The sequence below is a fragment of the Arvicola amphibius genome, chromosome 7 (assembly GCF_903992535.2).
Source record: "Arvicola amphibius chromosome 7, mArvAmp1.2, whole genome shotgun sequence".
NCBI lineage: Eukaryota > Metazoa > Chordata > Mammalia > Rodentia > Cricetidae > Arvicola > Arvicola amphibius.
Genome location: NC_052053.1, coordinates 138,208,481 through 138,226,207, shown reverse-complemented (window position 1 = coordinate 138,226,207; position 17,727 = coordinate 138,208,481). Strand labels below are relative to the sequence as shown.

Sequence of the window (17,727 nt, the reverse complement as noted above, 5' to 3'; positions counted from 1 at the left end):
AAACTTATTGTAAGCTGGCTAGCTTAAATATGTATTTAAATTACACACACACACACACACACACACACGCACACACACATACACACACACGCACACACACGCACACATGCACACACACACACATACACACACGCACACACACAAGCAGGAGAGACGCAGGAGGAAAGCAAGAGGGAACTTGTTGAGAAGAACAGGGATTCAGGGAGGGAAGAGGATAAGATGATAATGGGGAGGAATATGACCAAACTACATCAGATAAATGTTTGTAATTGTGACGAATAAATACAAGCTTTTAAACAGAAAAAAGGAATGTTTCATCAGAGTCAAAATGACCGAGTTTCAGTCAGGGATCTGTTATTTCTTTGTCTATGACCTTGGAGAAGTTATTTAGCTTTCTTTGGCTTAATTTCATCATCTTTAAAATAAGACTATGTGAGAATAGTGTTTATCTCATAATGTTGGTGTGAAAATTAAATTAAATGCCTGGCACATAGTAAGCACTTGGTAAATGTTAACTATTAAAGCTGTGTTCTACAGCCCCATTGGCAGTGTAAGTTAGGTGTTGGTGTATTTTGAGCTTCATTCCAGAAAAAGGTACATGAGTGTATGTATATATGTTATTTGATATTGCCAGGAATAGCTACTTTTATCTGTCAAAAATTTCTTCCTAGCACGCTCTTTTGAGTCACTGATTTGGCTTTTAAGTAAGCTAAAGGTTGATAATTGGGAGAACAGCCAGGAAAACTTACCCACAGCTTCTGAGTCACATGCTGAGCAAATCTGGCAGCATAAACTTCAAGCTGCCTTCTGTTTCTAATCACTTTTCTTCCTAATTTAGTTTCTCCTACACAAGGGGATTATAATTCATTTTCATTGCAGAAACCATGAAGATGTCACAGAATGACTCTCATGGGATGGAGCCCGTGTCTGCTGGACATTGCTCTTGGTTTCAGCCCACGTTCTACCCAATGCAGACTCTCTTGCTTGGGCTGGGAATGTCACTCATCAAAGCTGCTGCCAAAGTTTCAAACAAGTTTCTCTGCTCATAGATACCTCTGAAATTCTGAAAATTAAATTTAAAAGCCTGGGGCAGCATTTAGTGTTTTTTTTTTTTTTAAAAAAAACCTTTTGTTTGGCTGGTTTTAAAAGATATTTATTTTATGTTTAATTATGTGTATGTGTCTGGGTGGACATATGTGCACATAAGTGCAGGTGCCTGAGGAGGCCATAGGCACTGGATACCCCGTGGAGCTGAAGTTAGAGGTGGTTGTGAGCCACCTGATCAAATGACCAAACTTGGCACAGGACACACGAAGACCAAGTTCTCAGCTCGAAGGAGAATTATTTGCACCAGAGGGACAAAGACATGGGATAGGAGACAAGGGAAAGAGGAGAAAAAGATATTTGCCCTGGAGGGACAAAGGGGTGGTCATAGACAAATGGCAGTTCATAAAGAAAAGGGAGAACCCCATGCCAGGATGATTTGGTTTGTTTTAATTGGGCACGTCATTAGGGTAGTCTAAAGGGGACTTTTGATTGCTGGACTTCAGTACTTTGATAACTGGGCCTTGGTGGTCAGCCCTGGGAGTGGGAAGTGGTCAAATACGGGAATAGATCTTGGTGGTTAGCGTTCAGAAAGCAATCAACAGTATAGCAAGACAGAGGGTGTATGTGTGTGTGCAGATGCACATGGTCTTAGTGTGTGTGTGTGCAGATGTACATAGTCTTAGTGTGTGTGCTGTGTGTGTGTGCAGATGCACATGGTCTTAGTGTGTGTGTGTGCAGATGTACATAGTCTTAGTGTGTGTGCTGTGTGTGTGTGCAGATGCACATGGTCTTAGTGTGTGTGTGTGTGCAGATGCACATGGTCTTAGTGTGTGTGTGCAGATGTACATGGTCTTAATGTGTGTGTTGTGTGTGTGTGTGCAGATGCACATGGTCTTAGTGTGTGTCTGTGTGTGTGTGTGTGTGTGTGTGTGCAGACGCACAACGCTATTCACACATTTGGGGGGGGGGCAGAGTAGGGCACTGAGTGTCCTGCGCTATTTCTGTCTTATTCCTTTGAAACATGATCTCCCATTGAGCTTAGAGCTGAGCTGATGGCCAGTAAGCTCCAGAGATCCTATCTCCACTCACATCCATGTGCACTCACATCCATGTGCACTCACATTCTGCTTTTCAGATGGGTGCTGGGGCTTTGAACTCAGTTCCTCACACTTGCACAGCAAATAATCTTACCCTACTGAACCCTCTTCCCAGCCCTGACCTTTCTCATAACAGAACAACCTCTTCCACTTACACTGTTTTTGCTCTCATCCTGTCGTGGAACTATCAGGTTTGATATGGGCTTGAAGCTATGATTACAGGGAGGACTCACGAGGTTCCCTGAATCTCAGACGACACATAAACCATTAACAATGCTGGGGGGGGGGGGGACCAGAAGAGCTCTTCACAACCCAAAGTTGGCTGTGCTCCTGTAAGTTCCCTTTCACCTATACTGATGGAAATAAAGTATATAAACTTGTTGATCCGACAAGTTAGACTTGGGTGGGATTGTTTCATTGCTCTATGGCTGCCTTTTCTCTGTGAGAGGAGGAATAGAAATAGAGCTCCAAGAAAAGTCATGACAGAGCCAAAGATGAATATGGGAAAAACAGTTGCATGGCCCTGATATGGATGATAGAACGTGCAGGAAAGTGATCTAAGGATGGAACACGTACACGGCAACCGTTCCCTGTGTCGTATGTAGTGCTATACCTTGCTCCTGATATGGGTTATAAGTCATGCCATTGAAGCTGAGCTGTCTGAAGAGGGAGTGTGTCTGTGTTGGTGGGGAGGGCTCAGAGAAACTGTTTTCTTCTATAGGGTGTGGATTAATGTACTTCTTTGATGAATGGGGGTCAACCACATGAATTGGGGGACTTCCAGGAAATAGCTGGAGAGCTATAAAATATATTTCAACTCCTGAAAGTAGCATTCATGGAAGACCATATGGGAGAGGATGGCAAGAGGAAGACAGTTGCACAGCCTCATCTGTGGGTCATGAGACATGCAACCGAGGCTTATCTGTGTGCCCAGAAAGAACTTGCTTGCACGAGCAAGGAATCATAGTCAGAAGAGATATGTGGGTACTAGTGGCTGCACTAGCCTATGAATTGGTAGGAAAAATGGGTAAAAGGAGCATGAGATAGACATGCTGGCTTGCTATTTATTATGGCTCGTGGGGTATGAGAAAGAATAGAAACTAGAACTGTGTAAATGTATTAAAGTCTTTCATGTCATCCAAAAACATGGAAATCATGGGAAGATTTGGACATTGAAGAAAGTGAGGTGAACCTGGCGGAAGATGCTCATGGGGTCCAAACTTTGATACAGAGGAATGGAAAATCTATGATTCAGAATGCTTATCGGGGCACTTAATAGAGGCCCAGTAGAGTAAACTATGGTAATCAGGGACTACAGTGCTTCTAAAAAAATAGAATGCCAGCCAGGTGGTAGTGACCCAAGCCTTTAATCCCAGCATTTGGGAGGCAGAGGCAGGGGGATGTCTGTGAGTTCAAGGACAGCCTGGTCTACAGAGAGAGTTTCAGGACAGGCTCCAAAGCTACACAGAGAAATCCTGTCTTGAAAAAAAAAGTCTCTCACAGCCTGGCTCATGAGGCTGTGGGACAAAGGATGAATGAGTGCCATGAAGTAGCACTTACCCTTCTAGAGAAGAAACTGAATAGTCTGTGTCAATGCAAGGTGAAGCATGTCCTGATTGGCCAGTTCCTGTGAGCCATCACAGACCTTGGTTACCACTGCTTGACTTTCCCGCCAGTGTCAAACTGGAAGGCACAGGAGAAAGGACAGGATGTACAGAGGGAACCAGGACTGTGAGGGGTAATGTTTCATACCCAGCTTACTAGCCAGGTAGAGCTGAGTTCACAGGAGAAGAAAATGAATGAATTCAGCAGGGGCCTCAGCACTACCAAGTATGAAGTCTCAGTAGCTTTCCTGAACTCTCTGGTGGTTCACAATCTTTATAAGACTGGAGAAGCTAATGTAGATCTGAACTAGTTAGACTAGCATGTAAATTATGTTTGCAAAGTACTGAGGCAATCAACAGGAGTAATGGAGAAACAAACAAACAACAACAAAACTCACAAAAAAACAAGAGCCCAGTTCAGGTCACTCAAATGTAAAGGTGGCGAAACTTGCGTTGAGCCGGAGTTCCTATGGGAAAAAATTACAATCAATCAGCCAAGTTCAGTGAGCATGAATCCTTTAAACATGGTGGTTCTCAACCTTCCTAATGCTGTGACCCTTTAATACAGTTTCTCACATTGTGGTGATCCCAACTGTAAAATTATTTCGTTGCTACTTAACAACTGTAATTTTTCATGTGTTATGAATCACAATGTAAATATCTGATATGCAACCCCTCAAAGGGTCATGACCCACAGATTGAGAACCACTGCTTTAAAGCACGAATGCTGATTCACAGATCGTGTTTGTTCCACAGGTAGGCATTTCTCTCTCTGGGGTGTACTGTATACATCTCTCCTTCAAGAAAGCAGACTGGTGGTGGAGACTGCCTACTAGGGCTCTTTCAGCACAAAGTGGTCAGTGGAGAAGCAGCAGACACAGTGGAGAAGCAGCAGACACAGCGCAGGCCCAGAGCTTGCCACCTCCATAGGAGGCACAGCAGGTCACAGCATGCTGGTTTTCTTCTGGCCTGAGTCTAGTCAACCAGTACAACCTAATTTCTCTGTTCTCCATGGAGACACAGAGACATGAAGCACTGCCCCAGAATGAGGAGGCTGAAGGACTCAATAGAAAATGATTAGTTTACAATAAGCTAAGTAGAATAGCTCTGCTGCTGCTGTACCCAACACCAACTGGCATTTGCTTGTAACAAATGGTGGCAGACCTTCAAAGATCCTGCATGCCTTCTGTAAAACAGATTTCATTACATAATGCTAACCTATGTTTTACAGACTTGGAAAAACACTTGAAAGAGGTACAAGCACATCTAAAGGATGAGGATAGGGAGTTAGTCAACGAAGAGTGCAGGAGCCAGGCACAGCTGTGAAACTCTTGGGGGAAATTATGGTTTGTAAGGCACATATGATACCTGACAAGGTAACTGAAAAAAATCAAAATAAAAATCTTACAACAGCCTGTGTTTGTAAATGTAAAAATATGTTAGAAATACAAATTCAGAAGGTACTCTGCATGGCAGGGGGAAAAGAATATTCAAAAACAAGGTTGTTACTGCCAGGGATGACCTACTTCTTTATGAAGTATTAGATAAGGAGGCCATGAAACAAGGTCATTCATGCCAGGGCAATTTACCTCACTATGAGGTATTGGTTAAAGAGGCTCTCTGCCACAATACAAGTCATGTCCACTGATGTTGGCAAAACCCTATTTTAGATAATACAATACACTTTGTAGGATGGGGAAACCAGGCAGTGGGGACTGGTCTAGATGCTCCCTTTTTAGCTTAGACTCTATAAAGGTTGCCAACGAATTATTGCTAATGATCTTTCTTGGCTATAGACTTGTGTGTTAGCCAGGAAAAATGTACTCACTTATACAATAGCAGCACAACTTTTGGGGCACAATCAACTATTTTGCAGCTGGATTTAAGGCCTGCTCCATAGGTGAGAATGCAGCTCTGCTACCATAATCCAAAGCAATGTGTCAATATCATCCTTACCGAAGTTCAAGGAATATTACACACACAAAACAGTTAAGCACAGTTTCTTGGTAGCAGCATTTTCTTAGGTGGGCTCTGTTTGCTAGAGATAAGCACGTCTTATTTAAGAGAGACTTTCTGACTCAGCTTTAGCTGCAAAAATCTTGCAGCTCTTTTAAGAGGCCACAACAAAAAGCATTTAAATGGTGTTTATGAATAGCTGACAGCATACTTCTTGGTGGTGGCAGCGACCTTGAAACTAGAGTGTTGGTTACAAGTTGTTATGGACAATGGTCAGGAAAAAAGCTAAACAAAGGAGATTAGATTCAGAGTTCTTGTTTTGAGAAGAAAAATATGGGGAAGTACTGTGAGACAATGATCTTGTACCCTGTAAAATTTGTCACTTGTATTGGTTTAATAAAGTGCTGATTGACCAGTAGCCAGGCAGGAAGTATAGGTGGGGCAACCAGAATAGGAGAATTCTGGGAACAGGAAAGGCTCAATCTGCAGTTGTCACCCAGATGCAGAGGAAGCAAGATGCAAATGCCACACTGATAAAAGGTACCAAGCCATGTGGCTAACACAGACAAGAATTATGGGTTAATGTGAGATATAAGAGTTAGTTAATAAGAAGCCTGAGCTAATAGGCCAACCAGTTTATTTTTCATATATATATATATATATATATATATATGCATATTTGAAAAAACAACATAGCTTTGGTCGTTGCTCTCTACCTAATGGTTGTCTTCTCTTTTTATTTAGTCTGCCAAGTTATCTTATGCTGTAGGATGGTCTTTCTATACACTGTGAATATGTGTTGCTTTCATTGGTTGATAAATAAGGCTATTTTGGCCTATGGCAAGACAGGATAAATCCAGGTGGGAAATCCAAACAGAGATACAGGAAAAGAAAGGTAGAGTCTTGGGGTGCCCAAGAAATAACATGCCAGCAGACTGGTTCTACTTATTAAGTATACACGTGATAATACTTAAATTAATAGAAATGGGTATATTTAATTGTAAGAGCTAGCTAGTAATAAACCTGAGTTATTTCCCAAATATTTAAAATTAATATTAGTCTTTGAGTGGCTCTTTTAAAAGTGACTGTGGACCAGGCAGGATGAAAAACCTCTTTTTACAACCTTACACTTGGATCTTGTGAATGACTCATTGGAATAGGACCAACTATTCAAGTTGTAACAAAAAAAATTAAAAAAAAAGTCAGAAGAAATTATTAAGTTAATTTTAATCATAGAAAATGTGTCTATTGTGAGTGAGAGATTCATTATGGTATATATCTTAGTCAAAAAGGCAACATCTCATGTTAGTATAATGTTGATGTAATTGCATTAAGAACACACAGAAATGCTAATACAGGCTGGAAATCAATATATAGGAGTGTAAATAAGGTTTAGTTTCTTCTAAAGAGCTCATATGATAAATACCTCATTCTGTGTAGTGTTTCAAGTGTAAGGTACTTAATTCAGAAATACTAATTTGTAAAAAGAATATAGAGAAATATTCAGTCTTATAACTTACAGAATGAATGCTCTCTACAAGAGTAGATGAGTTTAGTTCCTCTTCCCAAAGACACTCACTTCCAAAATCCTTCATCTGATTCTGTATCTCTAAATGTTTTTGTTTTACTTGTGAGATGAGGACCCGTGCCTCCACCACTACCAAATCTCTGAGTACTTATCTCTTCTCCATAAAAAACTATAATTTTGCCTAAATCAATAACAGTCACGTTATTGTAATTCTATTTTCTACTCAGAATGCAGCATATGTAAACTGTTCTTATAGTTTGCTTCCTGAATACTTTGTCTTTGTGCTTCCCTTGTCTGTTGCTTCCCCTTGGCTCTTCCTGTTTGCACTTGCCTCCCCCCCATTCTTATCAGGTGTTTGATCATTATCTTCTCAAGAGTTGCCTGAGCTGGTTCTCACTAATGACTTCCCTTTGAGTTCCTTTGCCTTTCCTCTGCGTGGATTTCCTTTTGTGTAGTTTCAGTATCCCCTTTTCTTGGTTTATTCATCTTTTAGATGGAGCACATCTTCTGTCCACTAGTTTCCTTCAGGAAGGCTTACGGGAGGTAAAGGTTCACACACACACACACACACACACACACACACACACACACACACACACTGTTTAAATCAGCATATAATGTATTAGATACCATTCTTATATTTTTAAACTATTTTTGTCGTTCTCCTTCCCTCATCTTTCTCCACTCCCGCTACTCCTGGCTGCCCCATGGTAGTAACCCCCTTCTTTCCTTTCATGTCCCATATGCCTTTCTGTCTATCCCTCATCCTTCCTCCTTCCTTCCTGATTTTATCCTCTCTGAATCTTTCTAGATTTTTAGACTTTACCTACAAGAAGTCTATTTTCATATATACATGTATACATTTATAAAGTTGGAGTCCGCAATTAGGGAGAACATATAGTTTTGAGTTTGGATAATGGGAGGTAAAAGTTTTGCAAACCTGTAGGTCTATAACTTTTTCATCCCTCACTCATGCTTGATTTGCAATTTGACTAACTATAGAATATGAAGTTGTATTTTTTTCTTCATAATTTTGAAAGCCTTACTTGTCTTCTGCCTTTCAATGCTTCCTTTGAAACATCTGAACTTACATATCCTTTAAGCTTTTTGAGTTTCCTGGAATCTTGTAGGACCTTCTCATTGGATCTTGTTCATTAATGTGTGTATATTTTATGGTTTAAATGTAACTTCAAAATTCACCCTGTGACCTTTTAATACAGTTCCTCATGTTGTGATGACTCCCCCAACCAGAAAAATATTTTATAGCTACCTCATAACTATTTTGCTATTATTATGAATGATGATGTAAATATCTGTGTTTTATGATGATCTTAGGTGACCCCTGTGAAAGGTTGTCCAACCTCCATGTTGAAAGTCACTACTATAGAGTATAAATGACTAAGATATCCTATTTTTAGGCATTTATGCTGAGGATCTACTGGACCTTCCACTTTTTCTTAAGTTCTCATTTGTATAACCTGATAAATGTTTGAAAATTTGAATTCACAAGTGCATTGAAATAAAAACCCACAGCTTCTAAAAGCACTGGGACCTTCTTCTTCTTATACTCTATTTTCAGAACATTAAAAAAGCTGTGCCAGCTTTTCTCCAATTTCTTCAGGCTTGAATTCCTTCCTACTCATATTAAAAATAAGAGCCTCAAGAGCTGCCTGGAAGTTCCAAATGAGGAGTGCTTGCTCACAGTGAGACTGCCAGTGGGATGAGCTGCCTGAGACCTGTTGTTGGGTAACCCCGGTTACCAACACATATGTGACTATCTCGAGCTCTTTCCTTTCGGGCCTACTAAATCCCCACTAGAAAACACTCATTCAGTCTTGAACGTGGAGGTGGGGGACTGACTACCGTTATTTTGGTTAAGATAGAAATTCTGAATTTAGAATTCATGCATCATTTAATTCTTTCTTTCTTTTAAAAAGACTTCTGTCTTCTGCTAGGCCTGGGAAGGGAGAAGCCCAGCAGCCTGATAGAGCATCCAGGCAGAGCATTGTTTCCTAAATAGCTTTCTTCCAGGAGCATCAGGAGGTTTAATGGAGCTAAATCTGGTGTTCAAGGAGATAAAAAGTCTCAAGAAAAACCTGATGCTAAATGGAATAAAAGAAGTGGTGACCTCGGGGTAACACCCTACCCAGCTAAGCTTCCAACTTGTAAAAAGGAACTAAAGAAAAGCTTTAGTGAAGGGAACTGCCAAAAACAGAGAGCTGGTGAAAACACACTTGAACGAGCAGGACAAGTTCTAGCCCCAGCAAGCAGCAAGACTGACAGCTTCAGCCACATGGTTCTGGCTTTATCGTCAAGGATACAAGAAAGGGCTTAAGAAAGCTCCCTCTGCAACTAAGGAAGTCATTGAGGCCAGACATGTGCTAGGGGTGTTCCTGAATGGAGGCCGAGAGTTTCTGAAGGTGAAGCCTCGATTGCCTTGGAGACCCCAAGATGTTGGAGATGCCAGTACCATGGAACACCTGCCAAGGACAGCTGCAGACTGGAACCAGCCCAGGAGAGAGAAGTGTGCTGTAATCTACAAAGCTGAGGGGAGAAATCAGTGAAAGAATGCGGCAATGATGGAGAAAACCAAGGCCTAGGGGCAGCCTCTAGAAACCAGTGTGGCTCTGGGGCCTCCTACAGGAGTTCAGCTGGCCCTGTCTGTTGACCACTGCGACTTCTGACCTTTAGAACTTCAAGAAAAGAGTTTGTGTCTGTTTTGAATCATTAAATTTTGGAGTATTATGGTGATTTGAAAGAAAATGGCCACCGAAGGGAGTGGCACTATTAGAAGGTGGGGCTTTGTTGGAGTAGGTGTGACCTTGTTTGAGGATGTGTCACTGTGGAGGCAGGCTTTGAGGTCTCATATATGCTCAAGACATACCAGTATCTCAGTTCACTTCCTGTTCCTCTGGGAGAGAAATTCCCCATTCCCTATTTCTTTTTTCTCCACTCCAAGCCCTGTTTGTGATTGTCTGGTCTCTCCCCAAAACTGTGTAAATGTCCCGTCTTTAAGCATAATTGATGAATCTGTAAGTTTGTTGCAAAATAGCAGCCTGTGCTGGACCTACTAGGAGCCATAAAAAGCAAATTTGGGGTTCTAGCTTCATGAAAGAGTCTGTCAGACATTCTGCAGGACACAAAAGAGACTGACAAACTGCCTATATAGGTGGAATTGTCCTTGGAATTTCCTGCTCCATAGAAAAGTCTGCTGGATACTATGGGCCTGTAGGCTGAAGATGGATGCTCCAACAATACAGAAGAACTTTGAGTGACTGTCCAGGCAGCAAGATGTCTCTGTCATTTTTAGAGTTTTGGAAGTTGCTTACAATGCGTTTCCTGTTTACTTAGGTAATATTATATCCTTCTGGAGTCTTTGATGTAGTTGAAGAATAGATCATTATAGTTCTCCTTAGTTATGATAAGAGATAAAGTAGATATAAATATTGGAAGTGTAATTCTTTCTTGATACCTGTTTTGTATATGTAATTTTACTATGTTAAAATTTAAACCTTCCTTTTCATTTAGACAGAAAGGGGGAGGTGATGTAGGATTCCCCTCTGTATGCTGTGAATGCCATTGGTTAATGGATAAAGAATCTGCCTTGGCCTGTGATAGGGTAGAAAAGAGGTAGGTGGGGAAAACTAAACTCAATGCTGAGAGAAAGGAGGCAGAGTCAGAAAGAAGCCATGTAGCCCTGCCAGAGACAGATACAGGAACTTTACCCGGTAAGCCACAGCCTTGTGGTGATACACAGATTAATGGAGATGGGCTACTTTAGGATATAACAGCCAGAAATATACTTAAGCTACTGGCCAAACAGTATTGCAAATAATATGGTTTCTGTGTGATTATGTTGGGGCTGAGCAGCCAAGAACAAACAAGTGACCTCCTAAAACAGGAGCAGGCCAGTTGCAGCATGAACACACCCAGTGCATATTGTTCTCCCATGTCCTATGTCTTGCATCCCTCCATGCTACACCAAGTTTCTGATTTAATTCTTCAAAGGTATGTAGGGATCTTTTGTTTGTAAATTGAATTTTCAATTCTAGAGTCCAATTCTTCAGCTTCTGCTTCCCTCTGACTCCTCCACATGGGCACCTAAGTGCTTCTCTGGCTCTTGCAGCCTGCTGCATGGCCAACTACACTCACTTGGACATCTCCCCTCTCTCCTAGTTTTCTCTTGTCTTCCTTCTAGGTACTGCAGTTCTGCCTGAACAGCCTGGGACTCTTTCTTTTTTCCTTGCTTCCTCCCACTTAGAGCTACCTGCTCTATCTCTCTTTGTGTGTCCTTGATGGAGGACTTTCATTGGTTAATTAATAAAGAAACTGCTTGGCCCAATAGGTCAGAACATAGGTGGGTGGAGTAGGCAGAACAGGATGCTGGGAGAGAGAAGGCAGACGCTTCAGGCAGTCACCATGCTTCTCCTCTCCAAGACAGATGCAGGTTAAGATCTCTCCTGGTAAGCAACCACCTCGTGGTGCTACACAGATTACTAACTATGGGTTAAAGCAAGATGTGAGAATCAACCAATAAGAGGCTAAAACTAATGGGCCAGGCAGTGTTTAAAAGAATTATTTCAGGTGAAAAGCTAGCCGGGTGGTAGGACGCAGCCCCACTGCTCCATCTACATTTTCTGGGTGAATTTCCTTGCCTTCCCCTAGGAGCTGCAGACTGTGATTCTTAGTTCCTGGTTGTTTCTCCTTGTCTCTTAACCATACCTCTTCTTGTCCCATGTCGTAAGTGTCTCTCTGGCTCCTAGAGCCTGCTGCCACTCCCTTGGGCTCCCACCATGTGGGCAACTTTCTCTCTTGGCTCTGTCCTCCTCTGAGTCTCTCTGCTAAGGATACTTACTGCTCCCTTTCCCCTGAGCTCTCCTGCCTGCTATCTCTGGCTCCGGCCTCCAGAACCACAGCTTCACCTCTTAGTTCCCTCTTGGATCTTAGAGGAACACACCCAGATGGTGTTCCTATTTACGACCCTCTCTCTCTCCCTTCAGGAATTTGTTATTACAACAGCCTGGCCTCAGTACAGATCAATGGCCAAAAAATGGTCAAACTTGACTTCCAAATTCTCACAGATTGTAACAACTGCCTCTAGCACAGCCAAATGATCCCCAAATATCTTACGTCTAAACTTGCTCTCTAATTTCCACTATTAATCTTTTATCTCTATGATTTCTCTGTGCTTTGCTCTCAGAAAATTTCTTAAGATTATACTGTGAATGCTTATCTCAGGATTTGTCGTTTGCTCATTGGGTATGGTTTAAAATATGTGAATTCTATAACAAAATGTGGCTTTAAACTTATAACAAAAGACTTATTTTATAATTACAAATCTAGACATGGATATATATGTGATTCAACTTTTTGTTTGTTTGTTGTTTTGTTTTCTCTGCAGCTTTGGAGCCAGTCCTGAAACTTGCTCTGCATTCCATTGTGCTCTTCTAATGACACCAAGAACAGGAAAGCTAGAGATTTACAAGACACAGCTGATTCCAAGGATGAAATGCCTACAATTCAGATCCAGAGCCTGAGGCCAAGAAGGGCAAACCTTCAGTTAATATAAGGAGATTAGAATGGTATGATAATGGGGAAAGGAGGAAGACATCAGGACCCTCCATTTTGGGAGCATCATGAGGGGAACAGGCCTATATAGTAAGACATTGTCGTATTGTGTCTGGTCCCCAGAAGTCCCTTTGCCAAGGTCAGGCATTTGGATAAGAGACTCCATTCCCTGGGTGTGTGGGAATGGGGTGGGGGAGGGGGATTGAAGAAAGTTCCTGCTTTTCTCTAGCAAGAGGAACTTGTGCCTACTGTCAAGGTCAATGTTGATTCCTCCACTCCTGATCTCAAGCCACACCTTGGCTGAAAAATTCCCCCTTTCTCCCATATAATCCTATATGCAATAAAGGTGTAGCTTTGGGGGGCTTTGTGGCCCACACTTTTAATCCCCAGCACTTGGGAAGCAGAGGGAAGTGGATCTCTGTGAGTTTGAGGCCAGCCTGGTCTACAGAGTGAGTTTCAGGACAGGCTCCGTAGCTACAGAGAAATCTTAAGGGAAAAAAAAGTGTAGTCAGGTTGTTGTTTTGGGGTTTTTGAGAACAACGTCCAACTGCCAAGCACTGACCACTTGGAAAAACTGCCTTTCAAATAAACTGAAAATCTCCAGATGTGGACAGAATCGCTGGAATCGACAGCCTAGCTGCTCAGGTCAAGATAGGCTTGTCTTCCTACAGATTTCTTACCCAACAGGATCTTCTGGAGCCTGGCAGGCCCTGCACTAAATGGCAAAAGGTAAATATAACCTTCAGCAACCATGGAGGACCCTGAGGAGTAGCTCTAGGTGCCAATCAAGTAAGGTCTCTGTTGTTTTTTAATCAATAACTCAAGTAAAATTTTATCCTTCTCAAAGATCTCTGATGCAGTTTGACAGTTGAGAGGTTTTGTCAGTTTAAAAGGACAACCTCCCAAAAAAATTTCAGTAAAATACAAATACAAGGCCTGGAAGTTACAAAGGTGTGAGGACAAATACAAGTTATCAAATTTCTCTTTCATGCTTCCTTCCATGTCTTAAAAGTACTTTTTATCATACAAAAATATCTGTTATGGTCATTCTGACATAAATATGCTACTGTTTATACAATGTAAATGTCTAAAATTTCTGTTTTCACAAACCCAGAAAATACTTGTGAGTTCCAGGGAGCTGAATTGAAGGATTCACCTTAAACAGGTCAGATACACCCGTTTCAATTCCCTGGTCCTAAAAGTTTTTTTCCTAAACTTAACTTTTTCCTCTGTTCTGCCAATACCTTAAACAGGTGTAAGAGACACCAGACATTTCCATACCACAACACTGGACAGGAACAAACAGACCAGCTACGCCAGGATGTGACCAGCACCCAGCCTTCTCAGGTTCCCCAGCAAAGACAACACCCACAAAAAAAGCAGGAAGCAGTCTTGAGAATCTGCCGCCCCAATTCCTTTAACCTGTGGTGCCTAATCTCCGCCTTTTTATTATAAAAAAGAGATGGGAATGTAATGATTTGTTCTGTCTCTTTAAGAGATAAGCCACACCCACTCCCTCCCCCATCAGCTGAGGCAGGCAGATCTTTCTTTCTGCTTGCAACCTGAGTCTCTTCCTTTTCTATCTCCTTCTTCTGTCCTCCCCCCTTCTGTTTCCATCTAATCTCTTTTCCCTTCTCCTCCATAACCCACTAAATAAATATGCAACCTTGCTCTGCATGGTGTAGCTATCTGTCTGTCTCCCACCCACCGCCGCGTGTCTCCCTGCCCGGATCTGTGACGTGTTTTCATGGTGATCTCATGGCCCGCTGCCCCGGATCTGTGACGTGTTTTCATGGTGATCTCATGGCCCGCTGCAGCCACTAGGGATCCTACAGCATTTTTTAACTAATCCACTTCAGCCATGCTCAGTCTACTGCTTTCTCTCTTTACTCTGGTCTCTTCCAGATGCCTCTGGCTGTTCTTTCCCTTCTACCTACAATAAAAGCTTCCTCTTAGCCAAACCATGGAGCCGTCATGTCAGTGTGCTATACACATATAAACTGTTTAAGGTTTAGTAAATTAAACTAGCTTGTGAATTAAGATGACTAAAATCCAGGGAACTGGGATTCCTGCATTTTCAATTCCTTAAGACTCACTTTTTTCCCCCCCTTAGGAAAATTTCTCAAATTTTTGAGGTCTCCAATTAAAGATTTGTAAAACTGAGACATGAGGGCTAAGATTCCCTAATTGTAAACTTTAAAGTGCTTTTTGGTTAATCAGCATATTAGTTTATATAGTAACACTTATCTAAATTTTAATAGTCTCACTTTGGAAATCAGATAAAAGGCCTAAAAATGTGAATATTTTGTTCAAATCACATGACTAAACAAGTGGTAAGGCTGAGTGTAATGGTCTGTCCTGTCCCTTTAAGAGACAAGCCCTGCCCGCCCACCCCCACTTCCACCAGGGCAAGGGGATCTTCCTTCTGCTTTCAGCCTGTGCTCTCTCTGTCCTGTCCTGCTGCCTCCTCTCTCTCTCTCTCTCTCTCTCTCTCTCTCTCTCTCTCTCTCTCTCTCTCTCTCTCTCTCTCTCTCTCTCTCTCTCTCTCTCCTCTCTCCCTCCCTCCCTTCCTCTTCTTCCCTCTCTTTCCCTTCCCTTTCCTTCCATAACCCACTGAAAAATTATATGCACTTTCTCTGCATGGCGTCTGTCTCTAACTTGCTGTGGCTCCTCCTGGGACTGGCTGCCCTGCCACTAAGATCATTCACCTGCTACCTGCCACCAACCTGGGACCCACTGAGGCCTTGTGTGGCTCTCTGCCTGGGACCTGGCTGCCCCTCGTGGCTGCTGCCCCTGGGGGAATGGTGCCATTTTATCTAAACCATTACACTGAGATTAGCTCTTGGTTCTGTCAATTCTAAAGCTGTGTACTTTTAAAATTTATGTAATTCTGACATTAGACCTGATTTCTGCAGAGTAGGTCAAGTCCTCAAACATTCAGCACCGTGTTACCCTCACTTTGAAATTTCTAAGTCTGAAGTTTAAAGTGTCATGTGCGCAATTTCCTTTCAACTCAGCATTCCCTTTCCTTGTTATTTATGGTGGTGTCAGCCCAGATGGCACAATTTTCATATCTTGCCCCTGTTAAATATCGTCTACATGTCTGTTTTCTAGAACTAACTCCTCACTTTTATCTGAAATAAAACTAGGTATGAAAATGGCATTAAAATTATAACAAACAAGAGATAAAACAAAGACCAGAGAAGTAAAAACTCCAATTATTTTATATTTAAATCATTTTAAGACAAGTGGCTTTTACAGTTAAACATTGAAATAATCTAAATCATATTACTATAATTACAACCTTTACATGAGTACTTGCATGAAAACCAGTATTTAACTTTGAAAACAAAGAAACATTGTAGAGAGAACTGTATGATACCAGTGCATATATACTGAGGTAATATCTGTATAATCAGTAACTTTCACAAGCTTTTATAAAAAACATGGCTTTTTGGATGTCATAAGTGAGCTTTGGAGGTGAAGAATACCACAATGCAACGTAAGTTCAATTCAATGTTATGACTGTTATGCAGATGGACATAAATTCTATTACCAGGTGAACTTGAAAAGGCAGAATATTGATTATACATGACTAAAGTATCAATAAAAATAGTCTAATAGGTACAGAAGTGCAGTAACAAAAACACAGCTAACAAGAGTGCTATCATATGTACAGTAAATCATAGACTCACCAGGCTTAAGAAACCCTAAGGCCATTGTTTTCAGTGTTCTCTCTGACTCTCTTCTATAAACACAGTGGCTATTATGGGAACAAATTTTCAGACTGAGGACTGTTTTCAAAAATCATTTTCATCACCACCACTGATTATTACTGAAAACCCATCAAAGATTTCAAGGCTAAAAATAGTTTCATGCAACTTCAGATCAATTTTGGCAAGTAAATGGCTAATGAATTTTTCCTTTTATGGGTAAAAAGCCACCATATACCAATGCTATTAGCAATATGTAAATATGGCATTTAACATGCTTATATTTTTCAAAAGAGCTGAAACATACTTTACTGACGCATTATCAAATATTTTGACAACATCAGTACTACACAGCTATGTGAGCCTGTGGTTGCTAGCGGAGCTTTCTTTGCAGGGATGGGTGCTGAATTCTGAAAGTTTTAGTGGATACCATGATAACAAATTTATTTTCTTGACAAGGTGTATCACAGTCTTCTTTTCTAATGTTAATTCACAGGCTTTTCTTGTTGTCTTTTTCTAAACGGTTCTGTAACCAAAAAAAAGATAGATTAATAAGTTCATAGACATAAGGACTTAGAAAAATTTGTCTTCTGCCTAGTTATTAGAGAATTAAAATTTGAAAAGATAAATTGAGAAAGTAAAAAACCTTAAAACACTACAAAAATCTGAGTTTTGTTTGACAAAAATATTCAGAGGGGGAAGTAAAGTCTCTTGATAATTTCATGTTTTCCTATATTAATCTGTTTGGCTCTTATTTCACAATTACCACAAAGGAAAAAAATCAAATTCCCCTATTGCAGACCCAATTAAGATTTTTGGCAAGGAAAAGATGAAGTAAAACAAAAAACAACTGGAAATGAAATAGGAATTAACCTTAAAAGAAGGAAGAAACCTCACAGACAGAACTGCAAGCCACTACCTCTTGTTAAGGCTGAGTATTAATGCTTTTATAAGAACTTAGCATTAGCAATTAAATAGACAGGATGAGAGGAAGGAAGTATTTTGAATGACAACATATATACTTTATACATACATGATCCCTTTAGATATAAATCAAAGTTTTAATGAAAATGCTACTAAGTTCGGGCAAATCTCCTACGTGAAGAGGGATTTTCCAAAATGAATTTAAAAATTTTTGATGGATTGTGCTGCAAATAATACCTCGTCATTTCTTGTTTTTGTTTTTTTTTCCTTTTCTAGAAGACAGCCAGGCC

The 17,727-nt window shown here is 41.0% G+C and overlaps 1 protein-coding gene across 2 annotated transcripts in view; it reads right to left on the bottom strand.

The window, feature by feature from the left end:
* Positions 1-16,006: 16,006 nt before the first annotated feature.
* Positions 16,007-17,727, bottom strand: part of Bcap29 (B cell receptor associated protein 29) — a 39,818-nt gene continuing 38,097 nt past the window's right edge. For both annotated transcript variants that reach the window (XM_038335925.1, XM_038335926.1), the window contains exon 8: positions 16,007-17,039. In XM_038335925.1, coding sequence (XP_038191853.1) covers positions 17,004-17,039 — 36 coding nt within the window. In that variant the 3' untranslated portion in view covers positions 16,007-17,003. The remainder of the gene's footprint in view (positions 17,040-17,727) is intronic.